Genomic DNA, 27,427 nt, shown 5'->3' with positions numbered 1-27,427 from the left:
GTTTATTACTATTTCATTTTTTTCTTTTTAAAGATTTTATTTATTTTTAGGGAGAAGGGAAGGCAAGGAGAAAAAGAGAGAGAGAACCATCAATGTGTGGTTGTCTGTCAAGTGCCCCCAAATGGGGACCTGGCCTGCAATCCAGGCATGTGCCCTGACTGGGAATCGAACCAGCGACCCTTTGGTTCACAGACCCATGCTCAATCCACTGAGCTACACCAACCGTGGCTATTACTGTTTTTATATCATATCTATCTGATTTGGCACATTTCTGGAAAAAACTTTTGAATTATTTTTCTTGATATTAAACCAATTTTTTTTGATGCAATTTAAGAGTCATATCTTCTAGAAATGGGAGAAAATATTTATTTTCTTAATTGAACTAAGAGGCAGGCAGGCTTGTTCAGATCTCAACTCGCATTTGAAGCCATGGAAGATCAGACAAGACACTTCACTACATTTTTTAGCTTCAGTTGCTACATCTGAACAGCGAGGATCATAGTAATTCTTTGCTGGGTTCTTGATGGGATTAAATGAATTTAAGAAAAATCACTAAAAAAATGGACATGCACACACACACACATAGATACAAATCAGGTGCCCACCATGTAAAGAGACCAGCCTATAAGCCAAACGTGTATGACTAGATTAATACCTTACCAACCTCCTTATTTTCCATCTCCCCTTGTATACTGCTTTATAAACGTCTTTCTTACATTTTTTATGCTTTTTATACCTTTTGAAAAATGACAAAGCATCTCAATTTCCTAGTTAAAAAACAGCCCAATATTTAATCTTGATTCATTGGACCATTTAAACTTTGTTGCTGATTTTCTGAGCCCTTTTCATTTTCTGTGTGACCTTTTAAAACACTCAGTTACCAAAAGTATACTTATTATTGAGTTTTCTGTTGAGTATTGGACCATTTTGGGGGGGAACAAAAAGAAATTACTTTCCATCTTGGAAGTAACATACTTTTGTGTCTTGTCCTAACATAATGCATATGTTTTAAATGATATATCTGCTGATGCATTTTCAGATTGTTGATTATTGTGACTCTTCTGTATTATTTGCCAGTCTTTTTCTGTATTTTGTCATTGTTGTTGTGATTATATTGTTTAATTTCTTTAACTCTTCACTATTGATTTTTATCTTTTTTAAATGAATTATTTATCTAAAGATTACTTTGAATTCAATTCTTACTGTGTGTGGGGTTGGCAGCCCCCCAGGGGTGCGGTCCCGATGTGCACATTCTCAGTTCTATTTTGGGGATGTTGATAAAGTATTAAATAAGATGGGTCCTTATGAACTTGTTCTATTAAATATATCCTGTAAATAAATATTCTAAAAGTTTTAGAGCGTCAAAATTTCCAGTATTCTGTCCTTTGCATTGACATTAACTTTGAATATTCTACCTGTACTTACTCATTCAAACTCTCTGCTTATACATTTGCTGTTAGAGTTCCTTGTAATCACTTTTATGAGCAATAGTTTATTAGGAAAATAAGTATATAAAGTTTGCTGTATCGCTTTTGACTTGGAGAAAGGCACCATGAAGTATATCAGTCAGAATTTCCCTTCAATCATTGCTTTTAATGGAAATAAAACTAAAGAGATATAATGCAGGAAAGTTGATTGTTAGATTATATATTAATTCACTGAGTGTCTTTTAAGACTGTGTATGTATACAAAAGCAAACTAGACATACTTTGGAGTTATACAAAAGATGGTGACAGCTTCTGCTCTTGCAAACCCTGTAGCATAATTGAAGACCCAAAATATGTACATAATTGAGGAGATAAAAGAGAAAATGGTAAGAGCCATGTAGAATAATGACAGTTTGGGCCAGAAAGGGTCAAGAGGGGTACCAGATTGATATACTAGAATTTTTTTTCAGTTTTTAGGCAAGAAGACTAGAGGAGAGTTTTTCTTGCTAGAGCAAGATGTTTTTCTTTTATAGTAAGCAGTTGCTTTTTATTTTCATTTTGTATTTTATTCTATTAAATCTGGCCCTTGTTTAGGTCAGGGACATGCTTGATTATTTTCTTACCTTAAATTCAACTTAAATGTTGAATTTAAGGTAAGAAAGGTTAGAAAGGTAAAGTTAGAGGAATTTAAGGTAAGAATGGTAAGGTTAGAGGTTTTTTTTTTAGCTTGGTGAGTTCATTATTTGTCTCCATTTAACTGTCTTTGGGCCTCAACTTCAATGGACACAATGAAAGAACTAGTATAAATGATTTCTAAGGCCCCTTTAGCTCTTAAATTCTGCATAAAGAAGATATTATTTTTCTTTTGATTTCATATGCAAATATTTCTTTTCAGCTTGGTTGATTAAAGAGAATACAGGAATCCTTTCTGATTTAAAATTTTTTTTTGATTGCTGTTTCTCCCTTTGGTGCAGACTAGTTCATGACTCACTCCACCTGAGTTTTCTGTGATGGTTTAAGTTTTTGCTGTATTGAATTTATTTATGATACTCTTAGGTGGTAAATATAGAAGTCCTGAATTTGCTAGTCATTGCTAGTAATAATAGCCTTTTCAAAAAAGGGTAGAAAGGAGCAAAAGCATTTTAGATGCTTTAAATATTTTAGATAATATTTAGGAAATATTTCTCCTACCGTTTTTTTTTCCCCTTCATTACTTCATTACTAAAGGGCTCCAAGAAAAAAAAAATACAGGTTTCAAAAAAAAGGAAATGATCTGTGTTTGAAGTGTAAGGGTGAAATCTTAATTGAAGGAGACAGATTTTTAAACTTTTTAAAAATTAAATTATAGATGACTTTGAATGATTTAAGAATTAATATTAAAAGGGGATTTCCCTGGAAAAGAGTGGATATAGCTTTTTTGCTATTTTTAGCTGTAGGAATTTTAAACTCAAGATGAAGGAAAGAAAAACACAGTAAACAGTCTAAATTTTGGACATCAAAAATTTTATCATTTCTGAAGTGTAAATACATTGTCTTGTCATGCATTACAAGGTGTGAGGGAATGTTAATGTGTGGAACGTGTGCTTCTGAATGTTTTGTAGATTTTGAATACAGTTGCTATAAGAATATTGACAATAGCTTTCTGTTGTGCATTTTATTTGCTGGTATTATTGGTATTTCTCAAATCTTTAGAAAAATATTTTAAAATGAGCCTTGTGTCACTTTTTGGGAGACATGGGCAGAGCTGAGCTGGCGGTCAGGGGTGTTCCAAGTCAGTCCTTGGGCCGCAGTGAAGAGTCACCCTTGCGATGTGGCCTGAGAGAGGCTTAGGGGCCTGGGTATGGAGGGTTAATAGGAACCCAGTGAATGTCTTTGCAAAGTCAAGAATCTAGAGATGAAGCCAAGTTCAGAAACTGGAATAGTTAGCCATTGGGGTTTGGAGTGTGGGTACTAGACAGGTTCTATGTAGTGTTTTTCCTTAGCCCTTGATTACCTATTTCCTCCCAAGGAATGCTGACTTACAAAGGTTGTTTAAGGAAGAGTAGCTGCCCTGACTTCAAATGTGGTTGCTGGACCAGTAGCATCACATCTCCTAGGATCTCTTTGGAAATGTGGAATCTTAGGGTCCCCCAGACGCAGTGAATTGGAATCTCCTTTTTAACAGGGCCCTTAGCTGGTGTGCATACATGTTCAAGTTTGAGAAGTGCTGCACTAGCAGGTTGCTAAGAATAGGTGGAGATCACCTTGAGAACAGGAATAATATCAAGTGAAAAAGACTGTGGGCAGGATAAACAGCAACTTTTAAAAACTCCCTAAAATGAAAACAAGGGTAAGCTTCACTTAGCCTTTTAGAGAATGTGGAACAGAAACGGTAAATATGTTTTACTAGTGTGCTGACTCTAATCCGTGGGCGCTGGCTGCCCAGGGGCACTATATGGTGAGACAGAGTGGGATTAACAGAGACGTCTGCCATGGGTTTAAGCAGTTGAGTGACGTGTGCTTGCTGTCTGTGGTTTTGAAGATTATTGGGTCATCAGTATTCTAGCCTCTTCCCCCTCCTTGACCTTTGTATTTACTTTTGGTATGAATGTAAACAACTGTTACCATTGGTATTTAGCTGATTATTAATAAGGAAAGGCAAGCCAAGGAACTTAGACATTGAGCTTAATAGACCAGGGAGCATAAGCCTGCTTACACCCCACCAGGAAGCCACAGCTTCACGGGTCCAGGGGATTACAGCGTTTCATTGCTCTGCCAAGGGGATTAATACTCCTCCCATCTCCCCTCCCATACGGAATTGTTGAGGGGTTCAGGGGGTGGTGCTGGACCATAGAGGCCTGTCATCCTAACTAGGGGGCATAAAAACTTGGGAGTTGATAGGTCTTTTTGAAAAAACTTCTGGTCTTTTCCAATCCAAGCTAATATAATCCCAGGGGAACAAAGAATTGATTGATCGATCTCTTTCTCTTCCTCCCTCCCCCCATGACCCACACTCACGCAGTGCCCACACCTGTTCTCTCCATGGCCATGGGACCCTAGCAGCCCCATGACCCTTGGCTGTGCGAACTCCACACACAGGGTCCAGGAGGGAGCCTGAACCCCGCAGCACAGCAGTTGGCTGTAGCTGGAAACACACACTAAATGAGCCAAATGCTGGACTGAACTGAGCTTTACTATGGCCTGGGACCTCTGGGCACTGTTTCCAACTCTGATTTCCATGGTGGGACGCAGGGAGATGGGGCATTAGAAACCCAGGGGGCAGCTTCTAGTTCTAAGTTCTACACGAATAAACCATTTTGCCACACCACATTTTTCCCTGCATGGGCCCTTGGGATGCTTTTCTTGGGATCCTGTGGAAGAGTCTAATTCCCACCGGCAACACAGCTACTGCTTGCCTCTCTAGGCATCTTCTGTTACAGTAACTAATGCATGTAAGTGAAAATCTTACTGTTTTCTTAAATTAAGGAAATCAGGCATGTTGCCTAGAAATAACACTGACTCCTCCCCCACTCCCAAAGCATTGGCTGAAGTTTCCCAAAATAAAGTCATGTGTTATTTCATGAGTAAGATTTAATTCCCTCCTGTCTATTGCCTAGTTCTATCATCGTAGACAAATTGCTTCACTTTGTTGCTTCTCAGTTTTCTCATGTAAGAAAGGGAGAATGTTGGACTTGATCTCTCTCTGTTCTTAAAATTCCGTGGATTTCTGTTTCGTTTTGCTATCTGCAAAAGGAATAGATCTATGGGGATTCTACCCAATTTAAATGCTGCTTATAAGAAATATAGGATTTTTTATTGATGATTTCATTTCATGATCTTTCTTTGTTCATTTCTTTGATCTTAAACTTTTACAGGCGGTGAAAGTAGAAAGAGCGCTTTAATGATCACTTTACCTTTGGTCTTTCACCATTACTCTTTCACCATTGTCATCTCTACAGAAGTAACCTTATTAAATCACTGTTTTCACCGGGTTGTTTCTTGTACAGAAACTTATTTTCCAGAGTCTGGATAATACAGGTTAGACTTTTCTTTCTGGCATTCAAGGCCTGTGAAAGCTGGTCCCAAGTGTGATACTTTATTTTCCTCTGTTCTACAATGTGACTGTTTTCCCCCAGCTAGGCTGGTTTCCTCCCCATCCTGCATGTAACACCCTTTTTCTAACCTAATTTCCATGTAGCATTTGAAATCACCTTTAGTTCTACTTCTTTCTGAGACCAGTTTATCGTACACTAACTAGTGACTTGTCTCTGTGGTCTTGTATTTTTAAGAAACTGTTATTTGCCTTTTCATGTATTTGGCTTATCTCCTCAAACTATAAACTTCTTGAAGCTGGTGACTGCCTTTTGATGTTTTATATTCTTTTTTGTTATAATGCACATTGCGAGCTCATAGTAATTATTTATGGAAAGGTGCAGTAGAGATTGTGTAGATTGTTATCTTTGCTGTTGAGATTGCCGGATTGAATGGAGAGCTGATACCTTTCTTCTGGAGCCTGAGAGATCCAGTGACATCAGTGGGTAAGAACGTACACGCAGGAGATAGGGAGGTTCCTCTGGCCGCGTTTCAGAGACAAATGTAATGGGTAAATCATCACTGAATGTATTCTTTTTTCCCCGTAAACTTTCCTCAGCATTTCTTTTACCAAAATTACAAGCAGTTCTTATTCTTTCTTGAGAATAGAGTAGGGGAAAATTAATTTTTAATTGTCAGACTATGTTGTGTAGCAGGAAGATTATAGGCAATAGAGTTGGGTCTAGATTAGGATCTTCCACTAGTCTTTCTGGCCACAAGCACTCAGCTATGGTGAGCTCCCTCCCCTTTGTTTATCTGTAAAGTGGGGATTATTGTAACTTCTTGTGAGTACTCCCCTCGGGGCATGGTGAGGGATAAAGGTGAAATGATGTAAATTAAGAAAGAAGGTACTGTTTCTGTTGTATGTCTGTTAAAAGCCCCTGCTAAATGTTTTTTCTAACCTTGAAAACATTTAGGATTTTGAGCTTTTAGGGAGGCAGAGATGTATTGTTTTTTTTTTTAAATGTCATCAAGCACAGCACCTCATGAAATATTAAATACGTATTTTTTGAAACATTGCCTAGAAGTATAAATTAAATCACTTTTAAATGATTATCCAGTCCAATTACTGTTATCGTCTCCCTTCTCAAGTTAAGTCTTTTTTAAAAAGTTGTCTTCTTTTTAAAGTCAAACATCGCTGCTTCAGGTATATTGAAGTCAGTATTTGCTTGCTCAATCTCAAAACAAAACAGAAAACAAAGGCAACCATAAGTGCTGCTTGTGGAAAACATCACCAGTGAATTTTTTTTCATTTGTAAGTAACACCTGCTTTATTTCTGCAGTCCCCTCCCCTTTTGTTTCCCTCTCTCGTCCTCCTTCCTCCCCGTTCTGCCCTTCCCGCTCCTCTCAGCGGACAGGCTGGGCTTGTGAATATAAAGACGAACAAGCCATGTTTTCTTTTCCCCAGGAGCTTCCCGTCTGGTGGTGGTGGTCTGCCCAAGTACTCGAAACATGAAAAATGGTGTCTCGGTTACTGTTACTCAAGACATTTGATTAACCCTGGTTATTTGTCTTCCATTCATAGGGGAAACATGGTTCCTAGGGAGTCTGATGGGTTTTTGACAGCAAAAAGGTCTGCCTTGAGGAAGTAATGAAATAAAGCCTGTGTTTCCTGTCACCCTTTGCAGCATCACCGGTTTAACATAAGGGGTAATGCAGCATTGCTTTCTGGCTATAAATGCCAAATGGAGGTGTTTTTGGAGTTATCTAGTCTGATGTCTTACTTTACTGATGGGGAAAAACTAAGATCAATGGATGGGAAGTTAGTATTATTCTTTTATTGTATGTAGTGCTGAAATACGCCTTTCTGTGTTCACTGATCTTTTTGGGTTTTTTTTGTAGCTAACAGATTAAGTTTTCCACATCAGAGATATTCACATATTTAAACATTTTTCTCCTGTAAATCATCTCTTCTCTACCTTAAACAAGTTTAGTTTAGCAATTATTTTGTTATATGGTGGAGTTTCTTGATTTTTCACCATGACTGGCACTTCTTCTGGATGAACTTGAATCTGCTAGTCCATCTTAAAAAACATAGTGTATATTTATAAAATAACACAAATGGACTATAGTTTCATGATGAGAGAGAATGACTTGTATTCCCTCACAGCCTAAGTTTGTCTATTTTTACATTGTTTTGTAGTTCTCTGTTCTAAATTACTCTTGAGCCATCTGAGGTAAATATGAGGCTGTGATTGATTGTTGGCTCTGTCATACACTTGTTACAAAGTTTCATTTTAATTGTACAGTTCTGAACTGCATTATAGTGCTAGAAGCTATCAGCTCATTAAGTTTTCTTTTTAAAAATTTTCAATGTTATGATTTATTTACTTGCAACTTTTTTCTTGCTTTTTCTTTTTGATTTTCTTTATTTTTGATATTTTTTTAACAGACAAACAGAAACTTCTTTCATCTTCCCATTCTCTGATTTATGATAAATTTAGTTTCCTTTGGCCTGGCATTTGCTTCAGCAGGCAGTCTTCCTTCAAGTACCTCCCTGATTGATGTATAATCTTTGATATCTTTCATTAGCCTCCAGGATCACTAAGTTCAAGGCCCCCTTGGAACCTAAGGAGCCCTGCCGAGGAGCTGAAGGCCTTCAGAGTCCTTGGGGTGATTGACAAGGTAATTCTTCAGTGCCTCTTCAAGAGTTCAGTCATAAATCGACCTCATGCTGACATTATGTCTTTGAAGCTTTGGATCTTAAGAATATGAAACAAAAGGAGAAAATGACTCAAATGCATCTGCACTTTAAAATAACAAAAGCAGAAGAGCAAAAGCTTTTATCTAAGCAATTCATGTAAGGTCATGCAAAATATATTGGAGGTAAAGGAGAAGGTGCACATTTGTTGGCATTCAGTCGAGCAGGGGTTTGGAGTGTAAACCTGTTGTAGCAGGGTAAACTTCTGTTGGGTACAAGAACTTGGGAGTCAGTAGTTGCTTGGCATTAACTGGTGTGGTCAATCTAATAGTCACAAAGAAAAATGGCATTCTCTCAACTACTGTTTATTGAGTACCTACTGTGCGTCAGACCTTGTATTAGGCATTTTATATAAAACAACTTAATTTAATTCTTCTCACAACTCTTGTTATTTGCATCTTGGTGGGAAAGTGATGTTTAAAACAGGTTAAGTAATATGCCCAAAGATCATACACGCACATAGCTAATTCAGGGGAGGTTGGGAATTCCAACTTAACCTTTGTGATTTCAAAAGCTGTGTCCTCCATCCCTCCCTCCCTTTCTTCCTTCTTTCCTACCTCCCCTTTTTCCTAAATCCCTCACTTGAGGACATGCTTATTGGTGTTAGAGAGAGAGGAAGGGAAGGAGAGAGAGGGGGACAGAAACATTGATGTGAGGTGGAAACATTGACTGGTTCCTCTTGTGTGCACCCGATCCAGGAACTGAACCTGTGACCTTTGGGTTTATGGGATGATGCCCCAACCAACTGAGCCACCATAAAATCCATACTTTTAAAAAATATACTTAGCCCCTCTTCCACAAACACATACACATACTTTTATATTTGGAATAAAAATTCCAAAATAACAGAGACATCTGCCATTGAGTTCCTTCCCTCCAATTTGGTGACATCTCAGCTAAAATTAACAGTACTAGTCCTCTTAGAGAGTTTATAAGTGGATTGAAAAACCATATACAGTAAACTATGTTTGAAATATATTTGATGAACTCTTTTTTTTTACCTTTCAATGTTAATATGGCATAAATTAATTTAGATTTCTTTTTCAAGATTTTACTTATTTATTTCCTCTTATTTACAGAGGAGAAGGGAGGGAGAAAGAAGGAGGAAAACATCAATGTGTGGTTGCCTCTCGTGTACCCCCTACTGGGGACCTGGCCAGAAACCCAGGCATGTGCCCTGACTGGGAATCAAACCAGTGACCCTTTGGTTCGCAGGCCAGCACTCAATCCACTGAGGCACACCAGCCAGGGCTTCTTATGTAGCACCTTAGTGGTCATTTGTTAACTTCATGTTCACTGAGTACTTCTTGTGTGATTCCATGCTAAAATCGAACAGTATGCAGTGTATCTCAGGTAATTTAGACAGTAATTCAAAGTTTGAGGTATTCCAAAAGGAACGTTAGGTTGGCTATTACATGCACCATTCAGTGTTTTACTAAATTCTTACAAGCATCATTGTTTTTCTCAAATAAATTTATATGACTGAATTTTGAACTTAAGGACTTCTAAGCAGTAGTGTTGCAGGTGGGTACAGGTAACCAGGTTCTTGGTAATCAGGACAAAGAATTGAACCGAATTTATAGCAGAGAACATGGGAGAGAGCAGGCCAACTCCAAGCAGAGATTGACTTCATGGGGTGGAGGGACTCTATTTTTATAGGGTGGATCTTTCCTGGCTAGTTTTGGTGGGCTTTTACTGAGCATGTGCAAGTAGTTGCATTACTTTAAAGCTACTGCACATGTGGTCTCCCATGATTTTCCCTGATTGACCACCAGGGAAGAGGGTCCCACAATGGTACCGAATTGACCCCCCTTTCTCCTGGGGTCCCCCTGTACTAGGTTCACCTTTCCCTTCGCCAGAGAATTATACCTCTCCATGTTAGAGATTGGTGAAAAGGAAAGGAATTATTTATTCAAGTTATACAGACTTAAGAGTAATGACTTAATGTCTTTATCAAAATTCCAGACTCCCTTAAAACACCCACAAACACACACAGTCCTTCCTTCCTTCCCCCTTTGCCCAGTCTGGGGTACTGTATCTCAGGAAAAGAAATAGAAGTCCGTGGCTCAGGCAGCCCCTGTTCTTCCCAGTAATCTGTGCTCGGCTGGTCGGCTTCCCTCGGTTCCCAGCACCATTAGCTGTGTTGCCGGGATCCCCAGCTAAAGCCACGTGGTGGTTTTCTGCTAAAGCTGCATGGTGATTCTTCTCATGGCTGCGGGTGAGTGGGGGGTCCCTCCATTCTGGCCAAAGCCACGTGGTTCTCCTCACTGCCACAGCCACATGTTCCTTCTCCTTACACGGCCGCAGGAGTCTTCACTCAGCCAAAACCACATGGTTCTCTCCTCAATGGCCACTGAGTCTGGGTTTAAATATCCTCCCAGCTTTACTGGGCTGCCATCATGAGTCTGGGCAGAGGTGGCCCCATGTCATGGAGCCAATATTCTCCAAGCTCTCACGCAGGCGCTGTAACTAGGGGGAGTTGCCTCCCAGTTACATCTTGGGGGGAAGTTCCTTCCATCCCCCTGGCTCAGAGCATGGCCACAGCTATTTAACATATCTATGCAACCAGTTAAAGGTTACAGATATGTCAAATGACCATGCCAGAGGTTAGCTGCAAAGGTTAGTTGCTATGCAAAACAGCTCTGAATGGCCCTGCTCCATGTGTCCCTTCCCCCAACTCACACCTGTGGTGGAGGGTGAGGACATCCTATATATTTTTCTAATATTTCCTGGACACCTTGAGTTCTGGACCCCATTACAAATCCTTCTTTTGGGGGCCCCCTGGCTGCACCCTCCTACAGTAGGACTTTGGAGCTGGAAATAATGCCTTAACCATGTATTCTGTAGCTTTTCCAACTTGGCGAACATTCAGATTGAGGATACTGAGAAGCAAAATAGGAACTGAATAGTTCCTAGGTTCTTGGATTTCTGCACAGACAAATAAACTTTTTTGATGTACAGTGTCTGCCCCTTCTCTTAGATTTGTTTATTTTGACAAAGTATGTCCTTTCATTGCTATTCTAATTAGGAGTAAGTCACCTTGAAGTTCTGATTTATTCAATTAAGGACTTTTGAAAGTGAGGAATTCCTAAAGTTTTTGCTGAGGTATAATTTGTTCCTGTCTTTACTCTGTTAACCTGGGAAATACGTTTGGTGTTTAGAAGGTGGCATTTAACTTTTCTAAGTAGAGAGAAGCAAATATGTATGGGAATTAAGTTTTGCAAATAATCTTTTAAGATGTGTAACATAGCCTTTCTTTTGCAAGAACATGAATAGGTAAATTTTTTAAAATTTGCATTGTATTTAAAGATAAACTCCTATCCACTGTACTGAGGAATACTTAAAATTCGGGTTTTACAAACTTGAAGTTTGGAAAAGAAGAACATATTCAGATGGCTAGAGGTACACAGGCTACGTGGGTCCAGCCTGTGCAGAACACAGCTTCTCTGACTCTGTTTCATTACAGTAGTGTTTGTTCCTCACGAGTTACTTTGAGTGTTGTTGTCTGTTAGGAAAACAGAATTTCCCTAGGATGGTATAGGATTTTAACAAATTGATTAGAAAGAGAGAGAGAGAGAAACATGGATTTGTTGTTCCACTTGTTTATACATTCATTGGTTACTTCTTGTCTGTTCCCTGCCCTGGGATGTGCGTTGGCATATTGGGACGACACTCTCACCGGTCAGGGAGAGTTTATAAGCTTTAACATTGAAAGTAGATTTGTTCATTAATATCTAGACCATACACTCCTGAGAACAAGATTGTGTCTTTCTTGTTCACCTCTATATTCTCAGCACCTAGAATCCTGACTGGCACATAAGGGACGCTTAATAATTACTTAATGAATAAATTGAAGCTGTAACTTTAAATACTATATTATATAGAGAGTGACACCTACTGGTGTAATGTGAGACTGCTATGTAGTACCACTGTTGAAGATGCTTTTACTCAGGCGGACCCTAATTCCATAGCTGTAACTTGGTCTAGTATTCACAGGCAAATTAGTGACTATCTGTTCTTTAATTGGGATTAGGAAATTCTTTGTAAGCATATATATATACCACAAGGAATTTAAGCATTAGGGCTCTTGGATTATAAATAAATGGTTATGCATTCAGGATCAAGAATGATAAGACTAGTGAAGGCCTCAAGTCTATACAGAAAAGCTGGAAACTGAGTGATGGTTAACCTGATAAAAACGTGTGGTGGCCCTGACTGGTGTGACTCAGTGGGTTGGACGTTATCCCGCTGAGTGAAAGGTCGTTGATTCAATAGCCAGTCGGGGCTCATGCCTAGGGTGCAGGTTCGTTCCCTGCGAGGGTGCAAACAAGAGGCAACCAATCGATGTTTGTCTTCAGCATGGATGTTTTTCTCCCTGTCTCTCTCCCTTCCCCTCTCTCTAAATGAAAATAAAGATTTTTTTAAAAAAGGTATGATGTTTATATTTTGGGGGACTATGCAGTATAGAGGGGACTGTATAATATTTTGTTCAAATCTTGAGGGTGGAAGGAGGTATAAATTATGCCAGAACAACATCTCGGACAAAGCAGGGTGTCTGGTTTTCCTGGGAGCAAGAAAGGGATGTAGTAAGGGATGGGACTTCTTTGTTAATATCCTTCTAGGACGCAGCTAGAACCAAATGACTAGAAGTTGTCAAAATTTTGGCCAATGATCAGAGATACCTTTAAAGAATTAGGATTGTCCAAAGGCAGACTGGGTTTCCTCACATCTTATTTGTTTTATGCCATTAGAGATATTCAGGAAGGGGCTGAGGGGTCTTTGGTAGGGATACTGTAGAAGGAATTCAAGCACTGACTGGATTTTTAAGTTATATAACTTCCAAAGATTTCTTTTAGCCCTCAGATTCATTTACACATCATCTTCACGTAGTAATAGCAGGGGAAAGTAGAGATTAGTGGAGAATCATACTTGGGTGAGAAGGATGGATTGCTGTTGTTTTTAAATATATTTGTTCATGTGTGGGCGCACGCTTTTGTGTTTGTGTGTGACAGGTATGTGTATATAGGGTGAGCATATGTTTGTGTGTGTAAGGGTTGTTTATGTGCAGGTAATTTTCAGTTGAGCTGTAAGTCTGGGTGGGTATTGCAATTTGACTGTTGATAGGATGGCCAGGTGCTGGGAGAGTTTCTGAGAAAGTCCACAGTGTGTGACTTACCTAGAAAGGCGTAAAGGAGTCTGCAGGCCAGTAACCCGCGGTGCACTAATGTCAGTGGCCTGGTTTTCCCGTTGTGCTGTAGCGATGTAAGATGTCGCCATTGGGAGAAGCTGGGTAAAGGGTACTTGGGACTCTGCTACTTTTGCAGCCCTTTTAAAAAAGAGGGTTTTTTAAAGGCTAGGAAGAATACCGACTTGAACAACAGTTATAATGCCAACATGTGATCCCCTCGTCCAGACTGGTTTGTATGTAGTGAGTCATCCAGCATGTGGGTGCATGCATAGCATTCACAGGATTAACCCGTGAAGATGTTGTAGCTGGGTTACCCATTCATTGGCACTCCTTGAAAACCAACTTCAATAGAATGCTCTGTAAGTCATTGTTGTAAGAAATGCTACAAGTTCTGGCAGGGTAGTTCAGTCAGTTAGAGCGTCATCCTGGTAACGCTTGGTCTCAGGTTCGGTTCTGCGTCAGGTCACATGCAAGAATCAACCAATGAATGCATCGATGAGTGGAATAACAAATTGATGTTTCTCTTTCTCTCTCCCTCCCCCTCCCCTTAGCCTTCCCCCCTCCCTCCCTCCCTCAAACCAATAAATAAAAGAAAATGCCACACATTTTGTAAACTTGTCACTATTTACTATGTCAAGTGCTTTAGCATTTTGTGATGGAGACAGCTTGCCAACTTTACTTGATGCTTGCCAGGCAGTATTCTTAGTTTGACTTGCCATTGGGAAAAATATGAGAGTTTCTATTCTGTCTTTATGACATGATTGAGAAAATCTGTGGAGATTGTTCAGATTGACCCTCTAGGTGACACAGGGGAACCGCCCTCATCGGGAACCCAGAAGCATCTGCGCCTGAGTCTCTGCTTGGGGCGGGAACACTGAGGCAGGCTGGGTTAGTGGGAATTTGTCCTTTTACCTGAACAGTGGGGCAGGGATATTTCCGTTCGGCCTTTCACGTGGGAGGAGACCACACATACATCCATTCTCTTCAGATCCCGGCAATTTTAATCTGTCCCATTAGCATAGCCACCAAAATTATTAGGAGAAAATGTGGTAGTCCAGTGGGAAATTACCTAGTACCTTTAATGATACCAAATAACAGATGTTGAGTTTTGCTTTTGGAAACATAGAGTTGAAGTCTTTTTTCCCCATTTCTCTGCTCAGTGCAACTAAAGCTCTGGAGATGATACAGAAAACAAACATAAAAAGTCTCTGAAAAACGGAGAGTGGAAGGAAAACTGGCTGGTGACCCTGGGACCCAATGGGCTGCGTGGCGATGAACCCCTGCGTTTTGCCTTACTTACTCCGGGCTAGATGCGGGGAAATGGACAAGTTGGAAAGGCCAGCAGGCACGAATAAAAACCAACGGAACAAAAGCCTGGTCTTCCCAGCCAGAGGACTAGGGAAGGAGCAGCTTAGCAAGACAGAAAACTTTGAGACAATAACCACTCTACTGTAGCCAAACAGCACAGAAAAATGTCGGCCCTACCTCACCACCACTAGCAAAAGCCATGTGAGGCACCTAAACTTTGATCCTTGCAAGGCTGTAATAGGGTTCTGCATCCCCCTGTTGGGGTGGTGTTTTGGGGAGCCTGGACTGTTAGGACCCCTGGGGTAAAGAGGCTCCCCTTCCTTTCCCCACTGGGGAAGTGTCAGAGGGTCCTGGTAGAGGTTTTGGGTTTGACCACTGACTGCCCTGTGCAACGAAGCCACCTGCACAAGATGTCAGGAGAGTCCACTGAGGAGCATTAATGAGGCACCTTTGTCTTTCCCAGCCAAGGTGGCATCAGCAGAGCCTGAACTCTTGCCCCCACCCTGCAGTAACCAGGAGTCCCGTTTTCCTTCCTCACCTATCCGTGACAGCAGAACCAGGCACCGAACTTCCATCTCTGCCTGGGGTAACAAACCTGTTATTTCATCTCCCCATCAGAATGCCGGCAGGGGAAGACTGCTGAAGCAAAACGCTTAACCCTGGCTGGTGTGGCTCAGTGGACTGAGTGCTGGCTTACGAACCAAAGGGTCCTTGATTCAGTTCTGATCGAGGCACATGCCTGGGTGGTGGGCTGGGTCCTCAGTTCAGGGTGTGTGAAAGGCAACCACATATTGATGTTTCTCCTAAAAAAATGAATAAAATCTTTAAAAAGTATAAAAATTACTCAAGGAGATCCAGAATCTCATACTATAATATTCAAAATGTCCAGGTTTGCATAGAAAGTCACTGAGAAAAGACAGTCAGCTGACCCCGGCACTGAGCTGACAGAGAGGTTAGTTATCCCATGAGGAGTTTGCGGCGGCCATCATGACAGCGCTTTGCTGAGCTGCTGCAGACACACTGGAAACAAACAGGAAAGTCTCAGTGAAGAAACAGAAGGTCTAAAGAAAATCCAAATGGAGGTTTTAGAACCAAGAAATCAATAAGAGGGGGGAAAAAAGCCCTCAATGGGCTTAATAGCAGAACGGATAGGACAGAGAAAATTGTGCCATTTGACTATAGAACAATAGAAACCACCCAGTCTGAATGGAGAGAAATAGACTGGGAAAGGAATGAACAGAGACTCGGGAATGCATGAGTCTAAAATCAAAAGTTCTAATGTTCATGTCATCGGGGTTGCAGATGAAGAGGAGGAAGAGGGTGGAGCTGAGAATTATTTGAAGAAATAATGGGGAGACATCATCCTGCAGATTCAAGAAGTGAATCCCAAACAGGACAAAACAAATCCATGGCAAGGCCCATCATAGTCAAACTTCTCAAAAGTAAAGACAAAATTTGAAAGCAGCACAAAGGAAGCAACACTTATAAAGGAAAAACAGTTTGAATGACTACGATTTCTCATCAGAAACCATCAATGCCATAGGGTTGGCACATCATTTTTAAATGCTGGAAAAAAAAAACCCCATAAAAGAACCCTAATAATCTCCTACTTAGGGACCTAGTACCAGCAGCATTCTGGGAGCTCACAGGTAGCAGGGGACTAATGCACTCACCAACCTGGTATGCAGGTTTTCACACCACGTCCTGTTTTCAGTCCCACTGCTCAGTCCCACCTGCAGCTGTCAGGAATCTGATTTCACATCTTTAGAGAAGGAACTTCGAGTCTCCCCCAGGGAGGAGCAGGGCAGCTCTGGCTGGCTGTGCAGTGGCAGGAATGTATAAACTTTTCCCTTGTCCTCCGTTTTCAGGAGCTAGCTGGTGCTTCTCATTTCTGGAGTTCTGCAGTAAGAATTGGCTTGCTTCTTGTTGGCTTTTCCACCTGTAGACTTTTGGCATCTGTTTTCTGTCTACTAAACTTTTGCCATCTCTTCACATCTCTTGTTTGTCATTCTGTATGTTTTAACATTTGTTTACTGTGATGCAGTGGGGTTTCTATGGGGAATAGTGATCTACATTTAAAAGAATGTTAAATTTAATACATTGTGCCCTGGCTGGTGTAGCTCAATGGATTGAGTGCCGGCCTTCGAACCAAGGGGTCACCAGTTCAATTCCTAGTCAGGGCACGTGCCTGGGTAGGTCCCCAGTAGGGGGCATGCGAGAGGTAACCACATATCGATGTTTCTCTCCCCACTTCCTCTCTCTAAAAATAAATAAATAAACAATCTTTTTTTTTTTTTTAAAGATTTTATTTATTTATTTTTAGGGAGGGAAGGGAGAGGGAGAGGGAGAGGGAGAGAGAGAAACATCAATGTGCAGTTTCTGGGGGTTATGGCCTGCAACCCAGGAATATACCCTGGCTGGGAATTGAACCTGGGACACTTTGGTTTCCAGCCTGCGCCCAATCCATTGAGCTACGCCAGCCAGGGCTATAAACAATCTTTTTAAAAAATGAACACATTGTGTAGCCCCCTCAGCTTCAAGGCATCCATAATTTTGATTGACATGCCTTTGTTGACCTTTTTCAAGTTGTTAAATTTCTTCAGTCAAATAGTACAGAATCCTGTGGGTCAGCAGTCCCCAACCTTTTTGGCCCAGGGATTGGTGTCATGGAAGACAGTTTTTCCACGTTTCGGGATGGGGGTTTGGTTCCGGGATGATTCAGGCACATCACACTCAAGCTCCTGTCCTGCTGTGCAGCCCGGTTCCTAACAGACCCAGCCCACTACTGGTCCACGGCCTGGAGGCTGGGGAGCCCTGCGGTAGGCGACTCGTAGCTAGAACAAATATTTCAGATTGTCCTGGTACTCTCTTGGTCCTGCTGGTTACAGTGAGCCCACCTTTCCTTCAGCTGTGTTTCAAATGAAGATTCAGGCATCCCAAACTACTCCCAAGTGTAAGGGCATACACTGTGTTCTCATTCCCCTTTTAAGATGTACTGTTGCTCGCCTCAGTCTGAGTATTCTCCAGTTCATTGTCAACACTGCTGCCAGGGTAATTTATAAAAATTAACCAAAGTGGTCTTTCTAAAACTAATAACCCTCATGCTTAAAGTCCTTTAATGCCTTCGCACAGTTTTTAGGATGATGTTTAAACTCCTTCGCTAAGCCTGCAGAAACCTTGTGATCGGGCCCCCACTTTCCCTGTTGATTCTCAGCCTGTTTCTCCCCCGCCCCCTTCACCCAGACCACCGTCACGTCTTGGGTGCCTGTTGACCCTGGGAGGAGTTCAAGGCCTCGTGTTTCACACGCCGTGCCCTCCTCTACTGGAGGGACTTTTCCTTTTCATTCTCACTTAATTTCTTCTCACTCTTACTCATTATCTTCTCTTGGAAGCCTCCTTTGCTGTCTGACTTCAATATCCTTTGCTGTGTTCTTTTCATGCCTTCAACTTAAGTGTGAGAGCATTCATTCATAGTGTGTGGTAGTTTAGGATTTTTTTATATTGCAGTTTGCTTTCAGTATTATTTTGTATTTGTATGATAGTTTTTTGACATTTCTATGCCTCCCACAATAAGCTTTCATGTGCCTCAAGTGATCAAGCATTTTTCTTCTTTTTAAAATACAAACATTTTTGTCTATTTTAGCACAGTGTTTACAGACATCTCTTAGGCAGAAAAGGTAATCTAAATCCCGTGCTCAGGATATGTGTCTTTGGAGAATAAGTCTCTGTAACATATCAAACACAAGTCGGTGACTGTATCTTATTTAACTTTGGATTCTTCGCATTAGCACAGTGACTTGCAAATAGCAGATACTCAGTATATATGTGCTGAAATCATTTCTTCAAATTGGCCTGCCCCCTCACCATGTCATTACATGTCTTTTCCATTCCTATTTTCTCATTCATTCATTCATTCATTCATTCAGCAAATATGTATTGATCTTCTGCTTGTGTCCAGGTGGTATTAGCTTCTGGAGATGTAATGGTCAGTAAAACACACCTAATCCCTACCCTTTCAGAGTTTAAGACCCAGTGGGAAATATAAATAAACTGACAGTTACAGTACAGTGTGCAAGTGCTTTGGGGAAAGGAGGTAGATGGGGGTGTTGTGGGAACATATGGGGGAGCATCTAGAGTGGGGCTCTCCAGGGGCTTCTCCGAGTAAGTAAAGCAAAGAAAGCGGGGAAGAGTAGGGAGACGCAGAGAGTCTGCCCTCTTTCTAGCTTCTCCACTCCTTCAGTCCTTCCTTCTTGGCTACCTCTGTTTAGTCCACTCTTCAAGACAGCTGGAAGCTTACCTCCTCCATAACTCTGCTGTTCATCTTTTCTTTCTTTGAATTAAGTTTAGTTTCTATTGTGTATTATTTTCAGTGTATACTTTCAGTTGCCTTAAATATATTGTTAACGTGCCCTAGTGGGCAGGAACTCTGTATCTCACCTTCCTTTTTATTCTCCCTGATAATGCCCACCTGAATACCGTGCTGTCCCTGCAGTAGGGTTCAATAAATGCCTGTCAGGTGGTTGTCCAGGGGACAAAAAACAGACAGTGTGTGGAACTTAAGGTTTCAAATACTCAGGGAGTCTGCACCTCAAAATGTTACAGAACAAACAGGGGGGGCCTGGGACGATATACTATTACTGAAAGAAGGCCCCAGGTCCGTTATGTCCGTCACCAGAGGAAAGACGTCTCTCAATGCCAGAGATTCATGAAAAGGAAAGGAAATGTTTATTTAATGCTATACAAACTTAAAGTAGTGGCCTAATGTCTTTATCAAAAATCCTCAAGTCCCTTAAAACACCCACAAACAGACACAGTCCTTCCTTCCTTCCCCCTTTGCCCAGCCCAGAGTACCGTATCTCAGGAAAGGAAATAGAAATCCATGGCTCAGGCAGGCCTCTGGTTCTTCCCAGTTAGTACTCCATCTCGACTGGGAGACCTCCCTGGGTTCCCGGCACCCTCCGCTGAGTTGCCGGGATCTCTGCTAAAACCAGGTGGTGGTTCCCCCTTCTAAAGCTGCGGGGGTCCCCACTCTGGCACAGGCACGTGGTCCTCTCTCCCCGGGCCACGGGAGTCCCCACTCTGCCAGAGCCTCGTGGTTCTCCCTCAGGGCCGCATAGAGTCTTCACTCTGCTAAAGCTGCGTGGTCCTCCCTCTCCAATAGCTGTGATCTTCTCTGCACTTCCACAGCCGCGTGGTTCTCCCCCTCAGGGCCGCGGGAGTCTTCACTCTGCTAAAGCTGTGTGGTGATTCTCTCTCTGTGGGCCGAGGGAGTCTCCACTCTGCACTTCCACAGCCGCATGGTTCTCTCTCTCTCAGGGCTGCACATGGTTCTCCCTCTCAGTGGCTGCTGCCCCTGGGTTTAAATCCCCGCGCCAGTCTTCCTCTGCAGCCCCATTTCCAACTCCTCCCACACTCGGCCTCACATGGCAGAACTCATATCCTTCCAGCTTTACTGGGCTGCCATCATGAGTCTGGGCAGGTGTGGCCCCACGTCCTGGAGCCAATCATCTCCAAGCTCCCACGCAGGTGCTGTAACTCGGGGGACCTGCCCCCCAGTTACATCTTGGTGGGGAAGTTACTTCCATTCCCCTGGCTCAGAGCCTGGCCACAGCTATTTAACCTATCTAAGTGACCAGCCAAAGGCTATAGATATGTTAAATGACCACACCAGAGGTTAGCTGCAAGGCTGTTGCTATGAGAAACAGCTTTCAAAGGCCCTGCTCCATTTGTCCCTTCCCCCAACCCATACCCTGGGGTGGGGGGGTGAAGACATCCTAAAATCTCCTAGACACCTTGAGTTCTGGACCCCATTTTAAATGCCCATTTGGGGTCCCCCCTCTTGGCTGCACCCTGTAACAAAAATGCACTGCACCTTCAGGATTGGAGCAAGAGGGAGGTTTGAACCGAGAACTGTCAGAACATTCCACCCCTCCCCCGTCACCTTCTCTCTCAGAGTGTGCCTGTGGGTTGCTGGCCGGGTCCCTCGTTGCAGTCAGTGAAATTGTCAGTTTGAGAATGAGTGTCCTGCCTTTGTGCTCCCCATGTGGAGTTTTTCGGAACACAAACACATTGCCTTCTTCTACTAAATACATTTTGTAAGTCATCTGAAAACACTGTTCATTTTTAATAAATACCAGAAGTTTGGCTCCATCTGCCATAAAAGTACAAAACTCATTAAAAACATTTAGAAATAATAGCTTTCTTGCCCTTGAGACATTGTCTTCTGAATTGCAGTCAGGCTGTCTTTGACATTGGCAACTCAGTTGGATATGTATCGAATGCCTTGAAGATGTAGCCTCTGTGTCCATTATCATTATAAGATAGCATTTATTAACTGAGTATATATATTATACCAATTCTGAACACTATATAAAAATTATTGCAGACATACTACTTTTTGGGGACTTATGTTAGTTTTCAGGGCCTATAAACTGATTCAAGCACATTTGTAGAACCCATCTAGCAGCGGAGCGAAAATACTAAACTAGGGTATGAATAGACATAGTATCAGCATTAGAGCATTAGGCTTTTCTAGCAAATGCAAATAAGAAGGGATCTTAAGCTAAATACAACAGACTACTTATATTTGAATTAATTTTCATCTAAATTTAACAGTGTCAAGTTATTATTCCAAGTGAACTTTAGAATTCAAACCAGAGAAATAGTATAAATGGTTTCATTATGGATTTGAGTGGCAGGAGCTGAACTTGGTCCTTTACACCCAGAACTTCAGAGTTTTAACCTCTCTTTAGCATAATCTCTTTGTGGCCTTGGGCAAGTTTCTTCACAAAAACAGAAAACAGACAATCAAAACGAGGATGACAAAGGTGTAGAGATCTAGCTTTTAAAGCCTTTGGATCTGAGAAGAGCCTGCTAAGTGGATGTTTTTCCTAGCTCTTCAGCATTTCTGTTTTAAACCCCATTTTTTTATGTCCTTTATATTCTGCCTTCTGCTATATTTATATCCAGTTTTCTTACAAAGACACACCATGTCCTTTGGAAGCAGGTTTTGTGAAGCACTAGATGTATAGGCCTAGGATTTGGAAATTACACAAAGTGAAACTCTTTTTGTATACATATACAAAAGACATTTCTGTGTTGGCTGTATTGTTCACTGAACCGTTGACCTCACATCCTAGGATGAGACACCATTGACACTGATGGCTCACATTTGTTGACATTGGCTAATAGGAATGTAAGAAATTTTAAATTCACATTTGTGGTTGAAATATTTACTTCGTGGACTGTTTTCTGGAGGCTGACACGTCGTTTTCGTCGCTGTAGGGCAGGACTAGGTTGAGCTGTTTGCCTAAAGATGAGTAACCCAGAGTTTTGGCCAGGTGACTTTTAGATGGGCAGTAGAGAAACGTTTTTTAAATCCTTTTTCTTTTTGATACTGGTATTAGTCTGTCAATGAAAGCAACCTTTGCCAGCCAGATTTCAATGCCCCCTGGAGAAATGAAACCATGGGGGCTTTGAATTTTGAGTAAGTTACTTGTATTGGCAAATCTGTGTTAGTACCACCAAAGTTTTCCTATTTTCTTTTTCTAATTGTATGATTCATAATATATTCATCACATATCTTAGAGGATAAAGTTACTCTGGGAGCATTTACTTTTTTTAACCATTGCAGTGACAAACTATGATCCTTAAAAAAATCATCACTGAAGTTACTAAGTATACCAAGGCATAGACTGAGTTCGCTGGGCCTGTACACACAGTGCAGAATTGCATGAGGTTACTGAAATCGTCCCTGGTGCGATCCCCAGGCTGTGGTTGTGTTCAGTGTGAACGGAGAGCGGGACAGACGGGACGCACTGGCAGTTCTTATGGCGCGTGAATGTTTAATAACGCGCTCACTCTAAATAAGTTAAGAACCGTTTCCCTGGGGAACTTTGGAAGAACTTCCAAGAATCTGGATTCAGGCTATAATTAATGCAAACTAAATGCATCTGTTGCCATTTTCAAACCAAGAATAAAAAGATGCTTTTTTTGCATTATTTTCTAAAGAATTATTTTCTATAATGATTTTCTGTTGGCTGCATTTAAAATCCTAAAGAAAAGGCAGAAAGCAAAGATGAAGGACAAGAAAATTTTACATTAGTGAATTACTTTTAAAATGACTATAAGCCAGTTACTCAGTATTGTAATTGAATACAGTCAGGTTCTTGAGATTCTCTGTTTTTTAAATCTTTTAGAAGACGCCACAGTATTTTGTTTCTATATGAGGCATTGTGGTAAAGGTGAACATTACTATCAATAAATGCCATTTTTCGAGTAGCCAGAAATCAGGGCTTTTAACTGGCATTTTGTGGATTTTATAAAACCTCATCTCAAAGTACATTTTCCTTGGGTGGCACTGGGATTGTGGGTGCAATGGTACCCAGAAAGCAAACTTTTCCAAGAGAGTGCCATATTTACGACTACATAAAAATGTATACCTACATTATTACTCACAGACTGATTAAAACATTGAAGAATTTTCTATTTTATTTTACTTGCATACTTATTTTGAATGAAATCAGAGATGATTTTCAATGTGACTAGTCCCCTCTTTTTTTTTTTTTAAGAAAAATCACCACATTTACTGAATTTACTTCATTACGTTCCATTAGAAGTAGTACTTCTCTTGTCTTTCTGTTTGCGTCCCCGTGTCCTTGGGTGTGCCTTCTCGGGGTGACGGATGGCTCGCGGTGCCGTGTTTTCTGGTAGCCTGCCCGTTGCCTGCCTGTGGGTCTGCCACCCCCTATGCTGACCGAGGCGGGGTTTCTCCAGCCTCTTATCTCGGGGCTTTGAAGCCTGCGTCCTGAAGGCGGCCATCGAGACTTCGGGCGGCAGCAGATGGCGAACCTTCAGGCTGCCGCCGGCTGCACTGGTGTTAAGTTGGGGAGTTAACGTTTGATGAAGAATCGGCAGTGCATATGAAAGAGCTTTCACTGCTGAAATATCTTTTAATTAAAAAATTAGCATACTAAAACCTTTGCAAATGTCTGGGCATTTAAAGAAATCTAAAATTAGTTGTTTTCTTAGAGAGAAGTTATTTATTTACCAACTTAGTTTCCTGGTACCTGCTCCTGCCCTGGTTTGCCTGTGGTTAAGACAGAGAAGATAGTTATGTAAACAGAAATAGGAGATTTTTTTAGCAGTTACAGGTGTTCAGATAAACATTTAAAGTACGCTTTGAATTACGGTATTTTGAGTTTCAACATCTAGGAAGAAATGTGGGTCTTGAGTGCTACCCACCCCCTTCCGTGGAGTCCGTGGGTTCAGTCCGTGGTTTCCTGCCTTTGACGTCGTCTGTAGGTTACACAGGAGCCTGCGAGCTGGACCCGCCTCAGAGGGATGCACCCATCCCGTTCTGAGTTGTTGCTGGTTGTTTGCCTGCCAGCAGCCCGGGAAGCGTCACCCTTTGTGCGTTGTTTGTTCACTTCATGATACCGTGCCCTATTGAACATCCTGGGACAAACAGGACTGATAAGACTCCAAAGGATTTCTTTTTCTGTTCCTCGTAAATCCTAGGGATGCCTTTTATACTTTTCTCTGCTGAAAATAGATCCTTGGGAAGAGTAAATGAGAATACTCTTTAGACTACAGGTTATAAGTATCCATGTTGAATTTTACTCTTTCCACTTCAGTTCTCATCAGTGAAATAACTTTTGTGAGCATGTGACCACCAAGAACCGATGGGCTGCGTGGCACGACGTGAGAGAGGTGCCTGTGCACGGCTGTCCCTGCTGATGCTCGCGCCGCTGCAACTTCTGGTGCACTGAGGCGGGAGGCTCGACATCCTCCGCTTTTGCAGTTGTCGGGAACGTTGTTAGTCCTCCGATGCCAGAGAAAGAGACAATTAGACCCCAAGGAAAGAGACAATTAGGAGAATTGTTGGTATTAAAGGTCATCTATTCCTTGTTTTCTGGTAATTGACCTTTTAAAAGAGAAATCTTGTGAGAATAAGGTATGGGATTAATCATAAACCATTTTAGAAACACATTTTGAACATGACAAGCATGCAAAATGGGATGGGTTTTCAGTAAACATAAATAACATTTCATTGTCATCTTGTGGTATTGGGGGTGAGCCAGGGTTTTTTGTTCTAGCTATTTCTACAAAAAAAAAATAGCATTGCCAGCTTCAGTTAGGCTGCCATGATGAGTCCAGTTAACAAGTCACTGACATGGGTGAGTGTGAGCTTTTTAAACAGAGAGTGCAAGGAAGTGTGATCTTGTTCACCTGATGCTGTGCTGGGAGAAACCGTCCTGCTGCCGGGCCTGTGTGTTTTCTCTGGCCTCCCTGCTTCTCCGGCGTGTTTGTGGATGCGTGGGTCCCGCGGCTGAAGTTCACTCAGACTGCAGCTAGCAGGCGGGAACAGTGCCGTGACACTGTTTAGGGGGCAGGCTGTGATTGTCCAGGACAACGCCCTGTTGGCTTTTCTGGAGCCTTTTTCTAACTTTCCTTAATTGTTCTGGAGTCCTGTGAAGTACCAGCACCCAAGTGACTGGTATTCCCTCAAATTACCTAGGTCATCTTTCTGTTCCAAAGAACTGGAGCTGAAGTTGTTTTTGGAGTCTTACAGACTTTGAACGTCAGCAGTTAAACATCTAAAAAGAGTTGAGAATGGTGACACTTACCCTCTGGAGTAAGTGTCCAGAGTGCGGAGGGAGCCCCACACCTCTTTGCCCCCGTCCCTGTGTCTCTGTCCGGGCAGGATCTCTCCCCTCCGAAGGGGTTCTTTGTGTGATTAGAACGCATCATCACTTGATGCTTTTGATATGCTTCCCCACTCCTCCTGTCCTTCCGCCAGTGGTTCCTGGTTAACTGTTAGGCCTTCCCTGTCCTGGGTGACAGATAGACCCAGACCTGTAAGTAGCTGGAGCTTTTCCTACCACTGTTGTGAAGGAAGAGTGGGCAAGTCTCGTCGTACTAGTGGAATTGAAGAGCAGACCAGGTTCATCCTTATGGGGTAAGTTGTCTGCTTTTGTGCCCCAGGGAGGAGATCTTCCTGTGGGTAATGAAGGAGTAATCTCTTCAGCTAGACCTTATGCTAATACAGTGCTGATAAGTAAGTGTGAAAAATGAAAGGAAGAAATACATTAATTGTGTTCTCTCAATAAGGTATGCTAGCCAAGATAATTATTTCATGACAGTTTTAGTTATAGTACTTGTTTTATTATGAAATAAGAGATGGTTTTAGGAGCCTTTTATTGGAAAGACAATTGTATCAAATTAGTACCAAATTAGATTTTTGTCTTTATAAAGGTGAGCAAACCCATGAGCAGTTTTTAAATTGATGTGTTCTAGTCTGCAGATGAACAAATTCTGTTTGAGGGTTAAAGAAGCTATTATTTTGTCCTTTATGCTGACAGCTTCATTACAGATTGGCCTACTGTTGGCATTAAAAAAATGTTTGGCTCCTTACGATCTTTGTGCATGCAACTATAATATTAATGCAGCACCACAGTCCTGTTCATTAAGAAATGACTTTAAATGAGGTTGAAGCGTGTAAATTTGGAAAGATACAGATGTTAAATGCAGTCATTTCTCTTTGTATACAGCCGTATGGCTAATAATTTCCAAGTGGCTAAAGCTCTTGTTAGCAAGAGTGCTGGTGTGTTAAGAATGGCTCTATAAATAACTTTAAGAACTGAAGTTGAAGGTGCTTCTTTTAAAGACTATTGTTAACTAAACATTATTGCCAAACAGATGGAAAGCATTCACCGGCCTGATGTTTTTAGGCCTAATTACATTATCACCAGCCCTGTACGGCTCAGTTGAAGAGGTGTATCCAGAGGCCAATTTATAATCATTTAGCCAACACCTGTTTGGGAGAAATTGACAGTCAAAGGGCACATTTTAAAAAAAATCACATATGTTCTTGTGTTTATGGCCTCAATGTGAGCGTCGCCGGGCTGCAAACAAACTTGGTAGGAGAAGATAGTAAATGTAAACAAAGCAGCACTTCCCAGCCGTGTTTATCGATCTTAATTTGGCCTTTTCATCCGACCCACGTCAGGCCTCGTGCCTACGTGAGAGCGGCAGAGAGAACCACTTCCCCTTTGTGCACATGGGGTCTGTTCCGTCAGGTCAGAGGCTTCTTTCTGGTGGGAAAAGTTCTTTCCTTTGTAACAGCTTCCAAGCCTTTTGCCTGGTGAAACCTTTGTATGTCGTAGATATATCTTATCTAAATAGGACTGGCATTCTGGTGAATGACTTAAAGGAATCACAACTTGATATAAAAACAGATGAGATCTAAGGAACCCTACTTGTCTTTACAGACTCAGTGGTCATTGAATACTTTTTTTGCAGTGAGAGGACGGGGCCCCTGTGCCTCCTTTTGCTCTCATGATGGGTTAATTTAACCGTCAAGGTTCAAGTTCTCTGGATGTGTTCCCACGCCATGGCGGTTCGAGGTGGGTGGTGAGGGCAATGCAAAGGGAAATTATGGGGGGAATAGAATAGGCCTAGGTTCTCTGAAAGTAGTTTGGACCTGATGATCCTACCAGCTCTTTCCTTTCAGTGTTTTTCCTTCTTTGGGCATATTTCTCTATTCATGTATGATTTATATGTATCACCTCCATTTCCTTAACACCCATTATTAACCCAGAGGATTCTGGCTTTTATACTCACCAGTTCACTGCATAACATGGCGGTATTAAAAGTTCCCTATGGCCCTGGCTGGTGTAGCTCAGTGTTTGGGCATCGTCCTGCGAACCAAAAGGTGGTGAGTTCAGTTCC

The 27,427-nt window shown here is 41.7% G+C and overlaps 1 protein-coding gene and 1 non-coding gene across 3 annotated transcripts in view; one reads left to right on the top strand and one right to left on the bottom strand.

The window, feature by feature from the left end:
* The window catches only part of RPS6KC1 (ribosomal protein S6 kinase C1), a 158,377-nt gene that overhangs the window by 83,099 nt on the left and 47,851 nt on the right, over positions 1-27,427 (top strand). The window contains exon 8 of one of the 2 annotated variants that reach the window (XM_045838658.1): positions 8,031-8,123. The exons of the other annotated variant lie outside the window; for it this stretch is intronic. Coding sequence (XP_045694614.1) covers positions 8,031-8,123 — 93 coding nt within the window. The remainder of the gene's footprint in view (positions 1-8,030; positions 8,124-27,427) is intronic. 2 annotated transcript variants of the gene reach the window in all.
* LOC123818593 lies at positions 14,318-14,452 on the bottom strand. The gene has a single exon (XR_006785662.1). It is a non-coding gene; the product is annotated as a small nucleolar RNA SNORA29 (small nucleolar RNA).

Source organism: Phyllostomus hastatus, unplaced genomic scaffold (assembly GCF_019186645.2).
Source record: "Phyllostomus hastatus isolate PE091 unplaced genomic scaffold, TTU_PhHast_1.1 phas_contig_283, whole genome shotgun sequence".
In the NCBI taxonomy this organism is placed as follows: Eukaryota; Metazoa; Chordata; class Mammalia; order Chiroptera; family Phyllostomidae; genus Phyllostomus; species Phyllostomus hastatus.
This window is presented reverse-complemented; position numbering and strand designations above follow the sequence as displayed.